Source organism: Esox lucius, chromosome 19 (assembly GCF_011004845.1).
Source record: "Esox lucius isolate fEsoLuc1 chromosome 19, fEsoLuc1.pri, whole genome shotgun sequence".
Lineage (NCBI taxonomy): Eukaryota > Metazoa > Chordata > Actinopteri > Esociformes > Esocidae > Esox > Esox lucius.
In genome coordinates this window covers 4074256-4095834 of record NC_047587.1, presented here as the reverse complement: position 1 = coordinate 4095834, position 21579 = coordinate 4074256, and the positions used below count along the sequence as shown (strand labels likewise).

The window sequence follows — 21579 nt, the reverse complement described above, 5'->3', positions numbered from 1 at the left end:
GTGAAATGTGTTTCAAGTTCTACCCTTGGATATACTTTTTTCACTGCAGCTAACTTGATATCAGGAGTAAAAGCCTAGTTACATTTGTGAGTGTCTTAAGATGCCATGCAGATGCTATTATTTTTAAGGTATAGTTATTTCATTTATAGTCTACATTGCAACTTGTTTTTTGCTATGTTAAGGTCTGTGCATTGGCTACACTGAGTGTTGTTCATATCCAGTATTTTACAATTCAATAATAATTATTCTGTTATTCTGAATAATCAGATTTAAACTCTTGCACGAAGATGCACTTTACATTTTATTCTGTATGCTTGAATTGTGCCGACCAATCAGGAAAACGTTTTAATAAAAAGAAGCTCCAGTTTTGCATTGCATAACTGACTAATGTTGTGGGCAATGCATTTCTTTTATTACGGGAGTAGAGTATTTCACAGTGTGAGCATGATGTTTTTTCAGTTGCTAGGTAAAGAAAAACACATCCAGGCAGAGAATGTTTTTTAAAAAGTGGGAAAAGACTATCGGATGTTGCAATATCGGTATTGGACATGAAGACGCGGTATTGAGCCATCCCTAATCAAAACACAGAAATACTACCAGGGGGACCTTTCTCATATATAGGATCTTTCTCTTCAGAACTAGAAGTGTGTGGGGTCTGGATGAATACTGTGAATAAACAAAAACTGCTACGGCTTGAAAGAATCCCGGCCTGGACAAGCCTCAACCTAACTGAACCTGGTCTGACGGAAGTTATTTTCCACCTGTCTTTGTCGTCTGGTAGTTGTGGAGTCATAGGTTTCTCTACAGCAGCTTGAACCTGAGCATGACCTGTAACCCAATCTGCTGGAGCTCCCTGAGGCATTCTCATTACGTTTAGGCCTTGTCTCTCCAGAGATCTTTTGCCTAGCTCAACAGGAAGGACTTTCTTTCTCTCTCTACCTCTTTATTGGTGTCTCTCACCCTCTCTCTGGACCTGCCATTGAATTTATGAAAGCCATGCTTGTTTGGGCCTGTCCGTTAACCATGAACTCTTTTCATTTGCTGGTCTAAAACCCAGAGGGCACGGCACCATGTAGTTTAGATGTGAGCCTAGGTTTGTTCTTTCTTCTACTTTCTATATTAGTCAAGGTGTGTGTGTTTCTGACTTGACTGTAAACATGTCCTAAAACTATTGTTAAATCAGAAAACGTTGAATAAAGGGGAAATGTTTCATGTTCAATGTTAGGTTTAGGGCAAATGTTATAATTGGGAACAGAGTTATAATTAGGGTTAGGCATTCCCGGCTAGGGGAGGCATAAATGTGGGGTTATGATGTGTGTGTTTGGGAACCGACGGTTTGCCTCCAATGCTAAAGCATAGAAATAAAAGTTCACAAGCGTAGTAAGTGACGCGCAGACAACTCAATTACACACACGCAAACGCTCGTTTTGCTATACTTGGGAGAACTTAATTGAGGACCGTCAAACTGTCCTAACTAGTGATTTACTATACTGGTATTTATTATACTGGTGAGGACATCTGAACCTCTCACAAACACACAAATACTGCATTCACTTAAAAAGCTACACTTTCTGTCACACTAGAAGCAGTTTGCACATTGCACAGTATACTGATAACGTTTCAAGGATAACATGGCTACCCGAAACCCAGCCTATAAGATGGACGTTTTTTATTTGATTTTGTTCAGTTTTAGTGTTCACTAAGGGCCAATAACATTACTGGGTAAGCTGAATTTGCGGAACTTTTTCAGGTAGTCAGATTGTATCCACACTATATTAAGTCAAATATAAAATCGTTTGTATGGCCAATGACCGAATCAATATTCTTAGTCTTAGTTTAAAAAAAAAAAGCTCAGTAAATGACTTATGAGCGCAGGAATTAACAAGGTTAAAACTATGACTAGCACTACTGTAATTTACAGGGTCGAGTTTATGGTACCGAGCATGTGACATTTTGTCCTAGTTTGAAAGCCTACCTGAGGTGGCGTAGTGGGAGTTAGGTCGCGGGAGCGACTTGGATTTCTCCATCAGCCGCAGAGCCACCTGATCCTGGACCCGCTTGGCCCGAGCAAAATCATCCGACATGCCGCCACCAATCCCCCCGAGGTTCATGTCGGACGGGACAGCGTACGTGCTGACAGAAGTATTGGGCTGCAAAGCGGACATGAAGACATGCTCTTGGTTAAAACTCATCGTCTGAACTTGGTTGAAACAGTTGGACGGACAATCAAACAGCCAGTCACTGCAGGTTAGTAGAAAACAAAAGTCCCAAGTATTCCAACGAAGAGCCTTCTGCCTTTCAATCTAGTCGATATAAATTCTGTTCCGTAAATAGAAAATGTGGTAATCAGTTCAGTCGGTGTTTTGCAGTGACTTTCTTGCTCTGGTGTGAGATACTTCCCGAAGGACTGCACCCTCACCAATGAACTAGAGTGTCTGCTGAAATAACAACAGGGTGGAGTCTGTGTGAGATTATGGCCCTACCTGACACAGGTAACAAAAAAAAAAAAGCTCGCCTATGTATTTCGTAATGTGGACGGATGCCTCAGTAGAATAATGAAAATAAGTGGATATTTATATTAATATACGAATTTCAAAGCTGTCACTAAAATGTCAATGTATTATTATTGCATTAATAGCCTACTCATTATATTTCCAAATATAGTAGCAACAATATGAATAGGCTAAAAACAATATCCACATTTCAATAGCGCCTTTTCACCCCTAAAATGTATTTTTTTTATATCTAAATGTACCTATTATGATTTAGATTAAAATGCTTTTTAAATGACGTCAGATTTGGGGAAATCACAGAATTGCGTGTGGTTTAACGTGGTGAAAAACCTCCGTTGTTGCGTGCCATGCTTGTTTACCTTGGCAACAGGCTGACAGGCTGTCGGATCAGTTCGCAAAAGTGCCCAAGGCGCATCCCTTTAGTCTGGTTCTATGACTGTCGATGGGCGAGCGCCTCCTTTAACACATTGCCTGTAGCCCTAACGCGAGATTTCGACACAGTAATTTCTTGAACTGTCAAGTGTCTGCTTATAATGGTCCTGCTAATATTTCTCACAACTATAATGTTAGTTACACCTAATATTTATCTTTATGTGTTTGCATAGATTAAACTGTCTTTTTTGTGTGGAAGTATGAAATCCGGTCAACTACTCTCTACAGATCAGGCGTAGTCGCTTCCCCAATTCCCACTGTCAGATTCAATCTCCTTTGTCTATGGAGCAGAGCAGGGTACAGCCTAGTGTTAAACGTGCCTCACACCCAAATGTCCTGTTATATCCACCCTACTAAACCTGAAGCTTTGTGTCCTTCAGTCCATGTGGTTGCCGTCCATTACCTAGCATTGTTAGTAATAGCACTTGTTAAGTCACCCAAGATTTGAAACAGTTTAAGTCAACCATGATTTGAAAAAGTCAACATTTTGAATTTTCCCCAATTAATTCCAATAAAACATACAAATATTCCTCTGCATGTGTGTATTTCAGAGTAATCCCATTGTCTACCAGTGGTTTCTGTAGGGCAGCCACAAGCTCATACTGTGGCTGTACTCACCATCACCATGAAGTCCGGGTAGGTAGTAATGACCAGAACAGGTAAGTCTCAGGTAAGATTCCGTGTAGGTGCTGTTGGTGAGTGAGCGATATTGTCTTGTGGAAACAAATTATGTGAAATATATGTTTATAAATGACACCTCATGGTCACGCCCTATAAGATCGTCTTTGTCATGAATACTTTAATCCTCAGGCCTTGTGTGACCTGCGTCAGAGTTGCAACAGCGTGAGAAAATGATGAGCATAGGTGAAGGCAGTGGGGGGGGTTGTCTTGGTGTGCATGTATGGATGGTTGATATGTGAACAGGTTTGAAGGTTTAGGTAAAACAATACGAAACAAATAGGAAATTACAAGGACATTTTTGACATGGCTGTTTTTGTAAGGAATTCATCAGAGACTTTGGTCCAGAGGGACTTGCGGTAGTGCGTTTCACTGAGGTGAAGATAGCTTTGTGGGACAACCACCAAGCAGTAACAGTAAATGCATTTCTACTGAATGAAGGTTATTAAGAGTTATGAAGCACATCAGATTTCTGTTTAGAGTTTCATGTCATGCTTAATTTGTAAGTTCTAGACCGTCCCTACCCCTCATACTCACTGACCCAAGTAGAGAAAATATATATTTATAAATATACTTAAAAGGCTCTGACTTGTAAGAAATGTAAATTAGTTTAAGGTATTTTATGAGAACTTTGCTTGTGTCTTATTACTGTTTAAGTAAATATATTTTCTCTGCTGCTTTTCAAAACGTTTTCCCTGTAATCGGCCTACAAACCTTGCCACAAAGATAAAAACTGGAATTCCTGAGTGAGGAAGAAGGCACTGACTCTGTGACCTTCATGAGGAGGTTTTGTCTCTGAAGTGATTGTGACTCTCCCTGCGTATCCAACCGGATTTTGTCCTCTTGGAGCAGATGCAAAGACCAGTCCTTTCCTAGCATGACTTTCCTAGCTATGGGTTACAAGGGGGTCCGTATAATCGCTAACTTTCAGTGGGACACAAATCAGTGTACTACAGTTGCAGTCCCACGGTCGATGAGGACAGAGAAAGATGATCAAATCATTCAAATGTCAAGCCCTTTTTACATCAGCGGTCGTCACAAAGTGATTATACAGCTACCCAGCCTGAAACCCCAAAGAGCAAGCAACAACATGAAATTGCACAGTGGCTATGATACACTCCCTAGTGGGGTCAGGACCTAGGACGAAATGGACAGTACTCTTCTGACTGTACTGTACGAGACATAATCCAGGTACTGCTGGATACAAGCTGCTATGGGAATTGGCTCTTCCTACCTCCAAACGTACCATCACCACACAAGACGTGCTTGAGAGTTTGGGCCAACTAATCTACAGCAAGAACATTAATTAGCCACACATAATCTATTCATAAGAACATGATAACACACTCTGTAGCCACACATAACACATTGGCGAAAACATAACTGTATCAGTCGGTTTAGATGTCATGAATTACTTGGTTATCAGGGCGTATAGCCTTCAGTTTTCTTCCCGGGCAGGTGAACCCAGCCCTGTACAGTGGAAGCCAGCATGTGAACACATCCAGCCACAACTAGGCGTGTTGTTGTGCAGTCAGTGGTTGACTCAGTCGTCACACCTACTGCATCTGCGCTTTAACTTCACTAGCTGCATCGTCTCGGTAGGTGTCAATTTTCAACTGTTGCTGCCCAACTCGCCGAGCCGTTTCAACGGAATATGTAAGATGGGTTCGAATCATAACATGCATTTTGTCACCATTTGCCACGGCCAAACTACTTACGTTTCCGAATAACACCACAGTTTCCGAAACTCCTCCACCTCACCCCTCATCTCCGACAACCTCGGTCGGAAAGACAACATTTTGGTGTTCTCGGCGGATGAACCGCTTAAGACAACTTCAAATATGTTTCTCAATTATGATTCCGCTTTTAGCATCAATTGCGGTCCATCCATGGAAAACTCAGAGTATTTGTGAATGTAATTTTGCAATTAAAGGTTATTCTTCTTCATGGCCGAATACAGGACGGAGCATGTAGGGCACATTTCAAGGGGCCATGTCTTCCAGGGGGCCATCCTTGATTCAGTTTGTCATGCTCACGTTGATATGATGCTGACTTGACCATATAGAATGGTGTGAAATTTGTGTTGGGTTTGTAGGGGCAGTGGCGTAGTGGAGGGGAAATGCCTGCGAACACTGCTCAAGCACATTTTTATTTCTGAAACAGCCCTGACTCATCTTTTTCGTACTGTTCACCCACCTCTGAGATTATAGTTTATTTAATTAGTTGCTGTTGTGTTAGTTGCTATGCCCAATGCCCAGGACTCGGATCTTGTTGGCAGCTTATTCATTCACGATTTGGCATAGTAACGCAGTGCAGGCCATGACACAATCTCCGCACTGAACAAGGCTGCTGGTGGCACTCATTAAGACTGTTAACCCTAGTCCCCAGGCTAGTGAGCACAAAACATATGGGCCTAAGTTGGAGTGACTGTAACGTTCTATGGGAGAGACCTTACAGCTGAGGAACAGAGGGGTTAAAATTAAAAGACCACTGCAAATTGAACGCTTCTGTTCCTCACTCAAAACTTTACTTTTCAACTTTTTTGGAAAGGAAAGAAAAGGGTGCAGTGGTCTCTTAATTTTTTCCAGAGCTGTACTTAGTGAAATGTTTGTCATCTTTGATTTTAGCAAATCAAGGTTTGAAATGGGGCGGTATATCTGCCGTTTAATAATGTTAACAAATGACATCCAGTTTAGCCTGAGCCAGCCCCTTAAACTCCTTTGTATAACAAAAGTGAAGCTATTAGCAATCAACACTTAATGCAAAATTACATCAATAAGCTACTTTAGTTAATATATAATTGTATTATAAACAAATTATAATTATAGGAGATATTTGGAATTTTTGCCATCTAACGTATTTTTTCCAGAGATTTATCCCATTTTCTATGGGCGTGGTGATGTTTTTTATTTGTTTGCAGTACTGCCCTTACAAAACGTGGTGGTTTTGGATGCTTTCACTAATCTTACCATTTTTTATTTTGGATGGAGTGAAGATGGATGGCCCATAACAATGTGTGGCAAGATCTAAGTAAATTATTTACCGGGTGGCTTGAATCTTGATTGTCTGAAAGCAGTGTTACATACATGCTGTATACCAAAGCGCAGACATCACAAACCTGTCCTTACTTCTTTGGTGAACGATTTATAGCAGCAATATTGCATCTCTTGGGTTTGTGGTTCATGGCCAATATACCAAAGCTATGAGGTGTGGCCAGGTATCCCATAATGTTTAATTCCTAAGAACAGCTCTTAGGCGTGGCATGTTGGCCAGACACCACACCACACCACGTTTGAGTGAATATACAAAAACTCACCAGAGCAATGCAGAATCCAATGACTATCAGTACGTAGTCAAAAACAAACTTCGTTAAGCACTGTATTTGTCCCATAAATCTGACCATGTTGTTGGCCGGACCGTATGCTTAGGGCCGCAGATCTGATGCAAGTGGCGGCCTTTCCAAGCCCCCCCCACCCCTCTTATCCAGGGGAATTTCCAGTTAGTGCATTCCTCTTGAGATAGCCAGGCAGGACAACCACAAAACCCAGTGGTTGTAAGTACACCTTACTCAGTGAAGTAGCCCTCAGCACAGGCAGTGCTTGGAAGGGAACAAAGAAAACACGAAGAAGCGCCAGCTCTGGTTCACAAAGGGCAATGTTAGGTTGCGTGTGGGGTAATTCTGGATTAGAGGAGAGCACTGAGGACACACAGGACCAGGGAAAGGCAAACGCCTTCCCTTAGTTGTCCTGCGTGTGGCCGGACCAGAGCCCAGGATCACAAACGTTTCCTGACATCCAGATATCTCTAGGTCTCTCATCTGCACCCCGCCCCCCCCCCCCCATCTGTCATGGGCCGATGAGTAATCTCTGACGGAATCTTCTACTTCTCAGTTAAAATGATGTGACGATGTTCCACAACTACCTGGAGAGGGTGTGTACCAGTGGAAGGGAGTGTGCTTTCCTGGGAGTGTTTCGTGCTCCGGGGAGGTGTGCATATGGGGAGGGGGAGGTGGACTAAACCAGTTCACCGTGGAGACGTTCTGTGTTGAACTGGCGTTAATAATGCGTTGTGTCTGTTGGCACCTACCGGGGGGGGGGGTGCGTTGGTCCACTTCGTCCAGGCTTGGGACTGTCAGGGCGCAATAAAATTACAACTTTCAAATCACAAGAAACACACTGGGTCCTAGAGAGTTAAAAGAGATCCGGGTTTTATTCAAACTGTAGATGTGCGCAATTCAGTCGAGGCGCATTTAGGGTTTCTTCCGTTGTCTTGAAGGAGGGGCGAACAGACACCCTGTGTCCCAAATCGCACCCTGTTCCACAAACAATGCACAATTGGCCTAAGGGCTGTGGTCGAAAGGGTTTAGGGAAGAGGGTGCCATTGAGGATTTGTACCCAGATGAGTTGCCCAACATCTCTACAGCTGGTGTGGTGCTCAACGGTATGTAGAACCAACACCTAATGTGTCCTAAAGCCACCGGCCCCTCTTCCCGAATATTCTCCGCTCTACAATAATTAGTGCCAACAGCACGTTTCGTCCATTCCCCTTCAAGTACTCCTTGGGGTTCCAAATGGCACCCTATTCCTTAAATAGTCCACTAGATATTACTATCACATTATGGACCACGGTGGGAATAGAAGTTTACTATAAAAGGAACACATTAGATGTCATTTTGGACACTGACACAATGAATATACACAGTTCATGTAACCATAAAAAAGCACTGACATCTTTGACCTTGAAGAATTACTTCACAAAAAGAGAATCAAAAAGGAAAAAAGTATAAAAGAAAGTTTAGCATGAGAGAAATGCTGCATTTCCAATGATCACTGCTTGACTCGAAAATCACTGGCAGACTCAAACAGTAAAATTAAGAATATTAACACACCATTAAAGAAAATACTGTAATAAAATCTAGTCTCTATTTCATAATACTGATAGAAATGTACATAAGATGTAACTGGAACTACAACACAAAACATAACATATTGAATCCCCGTCAATGGCTTCGGTGTGTAGAGAATCAGTCCCCTTAAATCCCTCATTTGTTGTGTGTCTTGCTCCTTGATTCTAGGTTCTGTGGTTTTATCATTCTGTGCTTCTAAGGTTCTACGTTCTAGATTCATGTTGCTATGGTTCTGGGTTCTGTTGTTTCAGTTGTTATAGGCTCTGTGGTTCTATGCTTCTAGTTTCGGTGTTTCAGCGTCTCTAGTACACTGGGGTGGCATTGCGGATTCCACAGCAGAGAACCATGGTGAAGATCATCTCAAAGATCTACGGAAGAAGAGGGCACACAGAGATGGATGCTTCAATCTTAGAAACACATAGCTACACTCAGTAACAAAAAGGGTTCAATAAGGCTTGTTTAACCTCACAGGGGAACCCTTTTTATTTCTGGTAGAGCAGTTATTTTGGGTTTGTGGTTGAACCTTTTGGGTTCCATTGCACAAAAACAGTTCTACCTGCAACCAAAATACATTTTAATGAACACAGCCAGACAACAGCCGAGCTGGGAACCTAACCCCCCTCTGTCTGGCTGGATAGTTTGGTAACGGATCATAATCCCCCTCTGTCTGGCTGGATAGTTTGGTAACAGCCACAGGCAAACTAAGTCGTAAAAACCTACACACTGTAGCACAATGGGTCCTACTGAACTGAATACCAGAGAAAAGAACTCCTGTCGCCACGGCAACACTACTTACCATAATGACAGCAACCACCAGGGCGGCTAGACCAATCAGGTGGAGCTTTTCGGAGAACAGGTCCTTCAGCTTCTGGTGGCAGCTCTGGTGTGTGGAAGAAAGTAAAATTGAAATGTTCAGGACTGTCACTCTAGCCAGCTGCTATGATCACAGTCGTGCAGAGAGAGTGACTCACTTTTTAATGGGAAAAGGCTGGGACCTTTCCCCATTTAATAGCTTGTAGAGTACTAGGAGATGATTGTGTGTGTCTGTGTGTCTATGTGTGTGTGTTTGTCGTTGTGAGGTATTATTTAACTGGAATTTCAGTGTGATTCTTGAGCTGGCGGACGCTGACTCAAAGTGTACCTGGGGTCTCAGCAAGGAGTCGGCCAGGTCCTTCTTGGGACACAAGGTTCCTGCTATTTGGGTGAATAAGGGGGAGTCGTCTCCTTTGCCACAGCATTCCAGCTGAGGGGGGAACAAGGCTCAGTTATTCTCCACACAGGTCCGTTCTGCTCCGAGGAGCCCTAAGAACCATCTCTACACACAACCACCAGTGGGACGATTAACTGTAATAACTGTCAAATTGGCTGCGCCTCTTTTTCACTTAACAGTCAGTTCATGTCCATCTTCACACACGTGGTCTCTACATAAAAGTGTCAGTCCAAACGTTTTTAACCCTGAGGGTGATCGTGTAGATGTACCGTCTCGTGGAACACCTCCAGGACTTTGACAGCAGCTTTTTTGGTCGGGGAGTCAACAACATCCACTGACTTGATGTATGCGCCGTCATAGAAGTTAATCATCTCCTTGGAGATCTGCAACAAACATAACAGATTGGTGGCACTAGTGAGTGTGTGGAGGAAAAGGGGATGGTTGACTGGGTTTGTGGGTGGGTGAGTGTCAGAATTCAGGTTCTATTTTAGGTTTAGGCAGACCAGTTAAGTTGCTGAAGTTAAGGTTAGGGTCAGGCTAAAGTTAGGGAAAATAATTGTTCTGGTGCTCGAAAGAAAATAGAAAACTTTGTGTGTGTGTGTGCTTTTAATAGTAAATCAAACAGTGGAGGGTTTTCTGGACTTGTTTTAGCCCCACAGGAAATGAAGGGGTTTATATTTTTCAGCATTTTCTGTACTGAGTGAAGAAAAGATGTGTGCTTATATCGCTGAGAGTGTATCTGTGTGTGTATGTCTGTGTGTGTGGGTGTGTGCGTACTGTACATGTGAGTGTATAAGTGTGACTGTGTGTGTGTCTTACTGTGTCTCGGTTACTGAAGCCCCAAATTCCAGCTGCTACCTCGCAGGCAAACAGACACACCAACATGAAGAAGAACTGACGAAGAAAGAAAAAGAAGTCCATGTTTGACAACCTTTGTTTGAAACTCAGTCGATCTTACGGGACTCTGGCAGGTTCCTGACAAAACTTAGAGAGGGAATTACTGTACATTTCAAATTGCAGACACAACGGCTATTAAAAGCCAGAGGGTTTTACCAAATGTTAATTTAATTATAATAAAACAATTTTATGGAGATGAGAATCCTATTAAATATATTGTGTTTTAGGCAACTACTGCGACATGGATTTCTAGATGAGACACTGATCATGTTTATTGAGGATTTTGTGTGATGTACTTAGGTAAAATGAAAATGTGCATACAGTTTTGAAAATAAATAATAATAATCTGTCATGAGAGTTGTGAAAATTTAAAACTTTTGATATATTGGACAAAAACAATAATATATATACAGACATGTCTAGTAACTAGGGTCAGAAATGATTTGTGTGTTGCATGAATGTACATTTGTGTGTGTGTATGTGTGTGTGTGTGTGAGAGAGAGAGAGAGAGAGAGAGAGAGAGAGAAGAATGAAGTGCATTTGTGCTAAAATGAGAGTCTAAGGATTTCACAGGGGTATAACAGTGAAAACCTTCTCCTGCACATCTTTCCACCAACCCACAAGAACCGCCCCCTTCCATTGAGTTCCTGAGAATCCTGCTGCCCTCGTGTGGTGAGTCACTCACCGTTCCCAGGAGACACTGGGATTCCTGGATGGCACCGTAGCAACCGAGGAACCCCACAAACATCATCACGGCTCCGACCGCTATCAGGATGTAAACGCCTAAAGGAGAAGAAGGCTATTAGCCTGAGTCTTGACACAAACCCTGTGCCCAGCCACAAAGACAAAAAGAACATTTCCTCTTCAACTTCGATCTTTCGTTAATGTCAAGTGGAGACAGACGGCAGGATTCAGTCCAGTGAGACCCATAGAGCAGAGCTCCAGACACTCCAGGCACACCGCCTACAGTGAAAGGGATCTCTGGGACAGTTGGGAGTCTTCAATGGGCGCATCAGCCATGAAATATGAAGATTATTCCGCTCTGAGTGACCCCTCAGATGGGTGACCCCTCAGATGGGTGACCCCTCAGATGGGTGACCCCTCAGATGGGTGACCCCTCAGATGGCACAGTGTGTTTCCAAACAGACTACTTCACACCCCAAAACAACAAAAAAAGGGGGCATTGAGAATGTCCGGACCGGTGGGTCCCAGGGGATGAATAGGTGTCTAGTCCCAGGGGATGAATAGGTGTCTAGTCCCAGGGGATGAATAGGTGTCTAGTCCCAGGGGATGAATAGGTGTCTAGTCCCAGGGGATGGATAGGTGTCTAGTCCCAGGGGATGGATAGGTGTCTAGTCCCAGGGGATGAATAGGTGTCTAGTCCCAGGGGATGAATAGGTGTCTAGTCCCAGGGGATGGATAGGTGTCTAGTCCCAGGGGATGAATAGGTGTCTAGTCCCAGGGGATGAATAGGTGTCTAGTCCCAGGGGATGAATAGGTGTCTAGTCCCAGGGGATGAATAGGTGTCTAGTCCCAGTGGATGAATAGGTGTCTAGTCCCAGGGGATGGATAGGTGTCTAGTCCCAGGGGATGAATAGGTGTCTAGTCCCAGGGGATGAATAGGTGTCTAGTCCCAGGGGATGAATAGGTGTCTAGTCCCAGGGGATGAATAGGTGGACTGAGTGTTTCATTAATAAAAACAAATACTCACAGATTGAATGTCACCAGTCATATAAAAACCTACAACTACCTCACCAGTCATATAAAAACCAACTGCTACAGCAGCCATATAGGAACCTACAACTACTACACCAGGCATATAAAAACCTACAACTACTACACCAGACATATAAAAACCTACAAGTACTCCACCAGCCATATAGTGTGTGGTGACTTCCTGTACCGTTGCCTGGTAAAGAAGGCTGTCAGAAGGCCACAAGAGAATCCCCCAGATGACAAAGAACCTGGGGTCCAATCTATGTGGGACGCAATGCAGAGGATCACAGGGCCTTTGTGCTAGACAGGCAAGGGACCAAGGCCAAGCACCTGATTCCATCAGTCTTTAGGCAGGACGGCAGGCCCACAGAGAATTGTGGAATATGTGCATACAGACTCTTACGCTGCATATTTGAATGCCGGCGTAACCAATACAGAGTGCATTGTGTGTCACTGTCTACCATTTAGTCCACTGCTTGATAATGTGTGTCACTGTCTACCATTTAGTCCACTGCTTGATAATGTGTTTCACTGTCTACCGTCTTGTGCACTGCTTGATAATGTGTGTCACTGTCTACCGTCTTGTGCACTGCTTGATAATGTGTTTCACTGTCTACCGTCTTGTGCACTGCTTGATAATGTGTTTCACTGTCTACCGTCTTGTGCACTGCTTGATAATGTGTGTCACTGTCTACCATTTAGTCCACTGCTTGATAATGTGTTTCACTGTCTACCGTCTTGTGCACTGCTTGATAATGCGCATCAGATTGAATCCCGGTCTATGTGGGGAACCACCACCAGGGGGCAGATGGTCCGTCCAGAAACCCACTGTTGTTGTGGAGTCAACAGTCTTTCCCTGACGGCTTTCCTGTGCACTCAAACGATGTCATGTGGCCTCTTATAACATCCTGTTACTGGGGCAGGAAGTAAGAGAATGCTCCAGATCCATCCTGAGGGAGGAGGCAACACACACTCACACATACACACTCTATTGTGTTACGGTTGCCTACTTCAATCCAGCTCCAGGAACTCTGACGGGCCAACTGGTAGAATGTGCAGAGGTTGTAACAGTGGAAAGGATGTTCATGTTATTGTTAGCCTATAGTTAGCTGGTCAAGCATGGGTGTTGCAGCATCAGGGCAGTGTGTTTGAGTCCCAGGACCACCCATATTTAATATGGGCCCCCAAGCATGCACACTCACTCCAACCAGGACCCGGGGGTTTGGAAACCCACCCCTGCCCCTCCTCGTGAACTACCTCTACCTTTACCCTCTGTGACCTTTACCCCTCGGGCCTCCAGCCGACCGGAGGGGAAATCGGACTTCCTTCAACGTGACCCCAGTCCAGCCATCGCGACCTCTGCTTTCCCTGGGTAGCGGAATATGGGCCTTCACATTATCACCACTTCAATGGGAGAGCCCAGGTTGAGGAGCCCAGGTTGAGCAGCCCAGGTTGAGGACCGTCATCCTTCACAGAGATCTCCGGTCCGACCCTTGCAATCTCTGTGTGTTCCTGCAAGCTAACTAACTACGACATTTACTGCAGTGGGGAGAAAATAGTACAAAACCAGACCCTCATGTGGATTTGTAAAGTAAAAAGGCCTTTATTGTGTTGACTAGATCAGTTTAAGTTTGTTTGGGCTCATGCCTTCATTGGTTTGTCCAAACGTTATTATTTAGAGTTTGAATCCCAATATTATTTTTATAGAAATTACAAAAAATAAAACATAAAAATGGTGTAGTTGGTTTATTGAGCTATATTCTCCTCTCGTGATTCCTCAACATGTTTTCAATGTGTGCCCTCAGAAAAACCTACAACTACTACCAGACTGGTCTTGGTACTGTATAAAACATACAACTACTACCAGACTGGTCTTGGTACTGTATAAAACCTACAACTACTACCAGACTGGTCTTGGTACTGTATAAAACATACAACTACTACCAGACTGGTCTTGGTACTGTATAAAACATACAACTACTACCAGACTGGTCTTGGTACTGTATAAAACCTACAACTACTACCAGACTGGTCTTGGTACTGTATAAAACCTACAACTACTACCAGACTGGTCTTGGTACTGTATAAAACCTACAACTACTACCAGACTGGTCTTGGTACTGTATAAAACATACAACTACTACCAGACTGGTCTTGGTACTGTATAAAACCTACAACTACTACCAGACTGGTCTTGGTACTGTATAAAAACCTACAACTACTACCAGACTGGTCTTGGTATTGTTTAAAAACCTACAATTACTACCAGACTGATCTTGGTACTGTATAAAAACCTACAACTCCTACCAGACTGGTCTTGGTACTGTTTAAAAACCTACAACTACTACCAGACTGGTCTTGGTATTGTTTAAAAACCTACAATTACTACCAGACTGATCTTGGTACTGTATAAAAACCTACAACTACTACCAGACTGGTCTTGGTATTGTTTAAAAACCTACAATTACTACCAGACTGATCTTGGTACTGTATAAAAACCTACAACTCCTACCAGACTGGTCTTGGTACTGTTTAAAAACCTACAACTACTACCAGACTGGTCTTGGTGCTGTATAAAAACCTACAACTCCTACCAGACTGGCCTTGGTGCTGTATAAAAACCTACAACTCCTACCAGACTGACCTTGGTACTGTATAAAAACCTACAACTCCTACCAGACTGGTCTTGGTGCTGGGTAAAACCCACCAGTACTACAGGAGCAACCCTGCTTGCTGCTTAAACTTCACAGAATTAGAAGTGTGTGGGCTTGGAATCAATATTATAAAAACTGTGAAAACATTGGGCTACAATCACAGATATATCTAGATGTCACAAGTAGTACACTGAAGTTGAGCCTTATTTTAGCTCTGTGAACGGCTCTATCAAACAGAACCAGACACACAACCAGACACAGACACACACACACAGACAGACACACATACAGACACACACACACACACACACACACAGAGAGACGAATTACCTACTTGCTATTTTCCCAAACCCGAACACTGTAACTTCTAAGCCTAACCTCTACTTTAACTTGAACACAAATCCCTAATCCTAAAATAGTCCTGTCCCAATAGCCCCACGTCCACACAAGGTTAACATTGTTTTACAATTTTTGCTACTTAGAACAAGGACACACAATATTGATCAATCCTTACAGAGCGGCCTAAAAGAGTCCTGTATAACCCTCCACTCCCTCAGTCTCTATCTCTTTGTCTTTTTATCCTTCTCTCTCTGTCTTCCTTTTCCCCCTCTCTCCACCCACTCTGTCCATCTCTCCCCCTCTCCACCCACTCTGTCCATCTCTCCCTCTCTCCACTCACTCTGTCCATCTCTCCCTCTCTCCACCCACTCTGTCCATCTCTCCCCCTCTCCACCCACTCTGTCCATCTCTCCCTCTCTCCACTCACTCTGTCCATCTCTCCCTCTCTCCACCCACTCTGTCCATCTCTCCCTCTCTCCACCCACTCTCTCCCCCTCTCCCCCTCTCTGCGCGGCCCAGCGACACCAGGACTCTTGCTCTCAGCGTTAATATATTTGTTGTTTTGAGCAGTGTGTTGCCACAGACCACAGTCTCAGCTATGCAAGGCCTTTCGAGTCCCAAATGTCCCCCTACTCCCTAAGTAGTGTCCTACTTTTGACCAGGGCCTACGTGGAAGTTCTGCGTGGGGACTAGGGTGTGATTTGAAACACAACCAATGAACAGCATTATTTCCTTTCCCCTTGGTCACTATGACAACACCCTTTAGGTTCTAGAGGGACAAAATGGCATCCTATTTCCTACATAGGGTACTTCTTTAGACCAGAGCCCAATGGACCCTGGTCAAAAGTAGTGTTCAATAAATGGAACAGGCCATAATTTGGGACGTATCCAAGGACTATGTTAAACCACCAGAGAACTTCATTTAGCCCCAGCCTCTCTGTGTAATCCCAACAGAACAAAGACCAGTCAGCAAACAACGGTGAAAATCCTCTATTTGGAACAAAATCCCAAATTGAGTTCCTTCTAAATTCCAACAACTAAGCCAGTTTAAAGAGGAGAACGTAAAACAACTCTCCAATGAAAACTTTCTTAGTTTGGGGACCACGCAGCGGTTCTGGACTGGTTCTGACAGACGTCTGTGTACAGCCTATTCTGTGCTCTCCCAGTTAGGGTCTGGCTGTCTGTGAGCACATGATGATGTGTGAGAAGTCTATGATGTCACCTGCATACAGAGTGCCAGTTCAGAGCCACAGAGCCTTTTGTGGTGTTCGGCAAACGGTGTGTTGGACTCCAGGGCTGGCAACAGGGGCGCTGCCATGTCCCTGGGTGGATTAATATGGACCACTTTCTGTTGGTCCCAGGGGGAATCAAATGTGTCTTAAAGGGCAGTGTTAAGATGAGGAAGCCTAACAACAAACCTCACATTCAAATTATTCGACCTAACAATAACCTTACATTCAAAATAATCAACCTAACACTCTAAGCTCACATTCTTGTGATACATTCCATTCACAGGAAGCTTGATAGTAATCAAGCTTCCTGTGAATCAGACAGTAAGAATATTTCTGACTCAACTGATTACTGACTGACCTTTCTATGTCATATGGTCTGTGACCATGAATTACAAATGGAAATAGTTTCTTCTTTTTTATCAGATGACGGATATTAAGTTTCTTTTCAGATCTTCTATTTGCACTTCTGGTTAGATGCATTTTGTTGTACTGTACTTGTTCATTGACAATAAAGTAGAATCAAATCTAATCCCAACTCGAACCTCATGTATGAGGATTTAATCATGCCTGACATTTCATCCCAATCTACAAGTCAGTTATAGAATCAACAACGGACACAGACCACAGACCATCACCTGCAGACCACGGATAACATCCTCTACACCAAAACTTTCTGTCTGTCTGCTTGCTTGTCTGTCTTCCTGTCTGCCTGCCTGTCTGTCGGTTGGTCTGCCTGTATATCTATCTGCCTGCTTGCTTGTCTGTCTGTCTTCCAGTCTGTCCTTTTTCCTGTCTGCCTGTCAGTCTTCCTGTCTGTCTGTCTTCCTGTCTGCCTGTCAGTCTTCCTGTCTATCTGTCTTCCTGTCTGCCTGTCAGTCTTCCTGTCTGCCTGTCAGTCTTCCTGTCTTTCTTTCTGCCATGCACTAGTTGGAGACCGACAACTGACATGCAGCAATAACTGACAACTTCAGACAGTCCGTAAGAAAAGTAAAGTGGCGGCTGTATATTTAAACATTTCCAGCCCTGCATAAACACCAGTTTGGTGTGCCAGCCAGCTAAAACCGTCCAACGTCAATGCTAATTTATAACGAGTCCAGATGTACAGGGTTATTTAAATTATGCAAGGGCGTACGTCTTAGGGCTCGGGAAAAAAGAAGAAAACCTCCCTTGATGTTGCTCTGGGTGGGCCTACTGCCCTGCCGTTCCCCTCCAATCATCAGTCGGCCCGGCTGGGCTGGGCTGGGCTGTTACTGTCTATAATAAGCACAGCTTCCTCCTGGAGTTTGATCCACTCCATACTTACTGAGTCTACTGGTAGGGGAGAAGCCCAAGTTTGAATTAATGGGCGCAAAGAGCGCACTATATTTTACCACCACAACAAACCCAAAAAGCTGAAGCCTACACGCCTTTGAAACAGTTGAACGAGTCAGACCGCGCAGTGTATATTTCTAACCGTGCATTACGGGGGATGAGGCTGGAGGAGAAGGGACTGATGGGTGAAATAATACAGTAGTCCTTTGCTGTTCAGAAATAACAGGCCACTGCTGGGGGCGTGGGCAGGACGTGGGGGTGGACACACCCCAAAGACACCCGGCCAATCAACGTTGGGCCTGGGATTCCCATTAAAGAAGCCTACTTCAATGCATATCCTGTGCTTTGCACTTATGCATCTCTAAACACCCACTCAACCTCACGTTGCTTCCTCTGCCCAATACGTCCCCGCCCCCAGCTCCATCTGTTGTCACTGTGACCATCACATCTGCACTCAAAGACAAGGAGACAACAGGCCAGTTAGAGGCCCCGACAGAGACAGAGAAAGACAGCAGACAGAGAGAGACTTTGAGGCCCAGACAGAGGGAGAGAGGGAGAGAGAGACTGAGGACCAGACAGAGAGAGAGAGATACTCTGAGGACCAGACAGAGAAACAGAGAGACACTCTGAGGCCCAGACAGAAAGAGATAGAGAGAGAGAGAGAGGGGCCACTCTGGGGCCAAGCAGGCCTACATCGTTTCCTGTCCTGGTTCTTCCCTTGGATTGGTCCACAACCATGGATCTTTGCTTCTGGAGCTATTGACTCTAAATCACATGATCCCTGCTGTCTGTTAAACATGAAAAGTCAATGGGGGGGGGGGCACAGTTGTCCTAGCATGGGCCCTCTAATAACAGTAACATCCTGTGGAGGGAGGGGGGGTTGAGGGTGTGATTTATGGATTAACAGGTGGGGGCAGAAACAGACCCCTGAGGAGGAGGGGGAAGGACAGGGGGTCAGCGGTGAGGAAGACGGGGGAGAAACCCCCTAAGGAAGATTAGGTGGTCTGGATACCACATGTAAGGCTGGTATGATCCGTGGAGGAGTGTTCCTACGTGGACCACTGCTCGACCTGGGGAGTTTAGAACTTACTGATGTAGAAGGTGTTAGGAGCCTGCTGGCCTTCAAACTGCAGCATGAGGAGGTTGCTGGTCTGGTTGTCATGACGAAGCCACAGGGCGACTCCCAGGATCACCCCTCCTGCCAACTGTGACATTGAGAGTGGAGGGAAAGAGAGGGAATGGAGAGAGAGAGAGAGAGAGAGAGAGAGAGAGAGCAACAAACTGTTTTATAAAGCATTTTGATTCTCCCTTGTGCTTTTTGAGTTTTAGGTTTGGTTACTCTATTTCCTTTCCTTACTGTTGGAAATAGAGCTACTCCAACCTGTCAATGTTTGTTAAAACCTTTCTGGGGACAATGGACACTCATTGTTTCCTACCAGATGCAGGAAATGAAATCTGCAGCGTAAAAAATTGGAGATGGAGGGATTGTCACTGGCTAGAAACAAACCACAGTAAAACGGGAAACTAACTCACAGAGCTGTTAGTGTCCAGGAGGTTGCATAACTTTATTTCTGATTTCACATGAAAATTCAGGGGAATTCAACCCTAACACTCTAATGTAAGCCTAGCTGGCCCGAACACTGTTACATGTTACCCTAGCTGGCCCAAACACTGACAACATGTAAGCCTAGCTGGCCCGAACACTGTTACATGTTACCCTAGCTGGCCCAAACACTGACAACATGTAAGCCTAGCTGGCCCAAACACTGACAACATGTAAGCCTAGCTGGCCCAAATACTGCCAACATGTTACCCTAGCTGGCCCAAACACTGCCAAGGGACAGTCGATGTTACGTTACATCCCAAACACTACTAAACAACCAAAGCCAGAGGATCTATCAGTGCTGCAAGTTTGAAATGTAAGAAACTGGGAACAAAGGGAATTTCAAAAGAAAACCTGTTTCATCTCCTCTCCCCCCGCCCCCAAACAGACCCTGTTCTAGTGCCCCATCTCTCCAGTCTGACCAGGGTTCAAGCATCATTCCAAATCATTCAATATATTTTAAACGTACAGAAATGAGCTTGCCCGCCGCAAAGGAACCAACAGTGAAGTCCGCCAGGTCCAAAACTACCCAGCTCGCGTTACACAAGCACTCAAAGGTTTTTTGAGAGACTTCAAGTACAATTCAAACCCATCTCGCTCGCTCCTCTCCCTCTCTCCACATTTTGCTACATTTCCTGGCACATCTGGTAACAACTGGACAGAGCCACATTCGCATGCTCGCTACCACAACGCACACGCAACACACAACACACGTACAGGTTGGTTTTTCTGTCCTCGTGGGGACCTGAAACCTAACTCTAACCCAGCAATCCAAGTCTCCATCCCCTACCCTTAATCCAACCTAAAGCTCAATAACCTGACCTTCACACCTGAACTTCACCATGCCCTACTAATGCTAACTTGTAATACTTAAACCAAAAGGTTCTAGTGAGGACTGACCGAAAAGCCTTGTGGGGACCTTGGATCCCAACATGTACACATGGACCTGGTCACACACATACACACACACAAACACACACACTACTCACCACTGCTAATACAAGAGCAGGCTACTAATTAAACACCCTACACTCTAGTTTTTCCTCAAACTCTTCCTGAAAGGAATTAACTGTAAAGATATCACGGCCCTGTGAGAATGACTGAATACTGGGCAGTTCGAGCGTCCTTGAGCGACCAGAAAAAACTCTGGACCCAGAATTAAATACGTTCAATAAAATGAGCAAAAGACGTCAGTTTTACCGCAGCTTTGTCCGCCCTGGTGCGACAATCAGGAAGACAGTTACTTATTCAGTCACACAGCCTAGAGACTATAACCTGTTGATCACGGGAGAAAGCATTTCAGCTTGGCCTGCCAAGGTTTTGTGGTATTTCATTATCCCTTCTCTATTCCCTTCTCTATTCATGACCTCTCTGCCAATCTCACTCACTCTCTTAAACCCGTACAGTTTTCACACAGTTAAAGCGCCAGCTGGACCCGTGTCCGTCTCCCCACATCTAATGACTGTGTGGGAGATTCTCGTAGAATTGGCCTACATGTTTAATAACACTGTAACGCATGTGAAGCAGAAATACACAGCTAAAACAGAATGTTCTACGATAAGTCTACGTAAAAGCAACGATAACAATGTAACTTAAATTCCCTTATCACCGAAACGGAGAAAGTAATTTTGAAGTAGCGACATATGCTTTTGTTGAAAGACTCACCCAGAAAACGAAATTAAAGAAAAAGAGCATGAATTTGATACACTTCGTACAGCCCACCACTGCCATGTCGTCGAATATTCAGTTTCTTCTAGTTAGAATAAAAATAAATAAATGACAGTGCGCGCGGTAAGATGAAAGCGTCCACTAAATTCTAAAAAGAACCTTTCGGCTTCTCGGTCCAAGAACACGAATTTGTGACAGAAACCTCGAGGTCAGCTCATCCAGATGAGTTAGAAACTCCTCCTTTCTTCTTTTTTTGTCTTCTAATGACCGTGTAACGGGACACTGCCCACCAGTGAAGAGAGTGAACATCCTCTGAACTCCACATAGGCAGGGAGTCTGGGTGGTACGTCACTTGATCCTGCGTTTTAATATGTTGTTTCTGACGTTGATTAGGATTAGTAACTTTGTGTTCAACAAGTA

General features: G+C 44.2%; 2 protein-coding genes across 4 annotated transcripts in view; both read right to left on the bottom strand.

Moving 5' to 3' along the window:
- Window positions 1–7393, bottom strand: part of LOC105018205 (plakophilin-3) — a 34311-nt gene extending 26918 nt beyond the window's left edge. Inside the window, exons 1-2 of one of the 3 annotated variants that reach the window (XM_013138794.4) lie at window positions 6940–7393; window positions 1976–2150 (exon numbers count right to left, since the gene is read on the bottom strand). In XM_013138794.4, coding sequence (XP_012994248.3) covers window positions 1976–2150; window positions 6940–7026 — 262 coding nt within the window. In that variant the 5' untranslated portion in view covers window positions 7027–7393. Of the gene's footprint in view, window positions 1–1975; window positions 2402–3563; window positions 3719–6939 lie in introns of those variants that run through there. The other 2 variants (XM_013138796.4, XM_013138795.4) reach the window with 2 other exon arrangements.
- A 415-nt stretch (window positions 7394–7808) lies between these two features.
- On the bottom strand, window positions 7809–21470 carry LOC105018197 (CD81 antigen). The gene is made up of 8 exons (XM_010883436.3): window positions 21157–21470; window positions 18979–19093; window positions 11322–11419; window positions 10559–10633; window positions 10009–10122; window positions 9671–9772; window positions 9326–9409; window positions 7809–8897 (listed from the first exon to the last, which is right to left on the bottom strand). Exons 1-8 carry the CDS (start codon window positions 21220–21222, stop codon window positions 8832–8834), a joined length of 720 nt encoding a protein of 239 aa, XP_010881738.1. The 5' UTR covers window positions 21223–21470; the 3' UTR covers window positions 7809–8831.
- Between the last annotated feature and the right edge of the window lie 109 nt (window positions 21471–21579).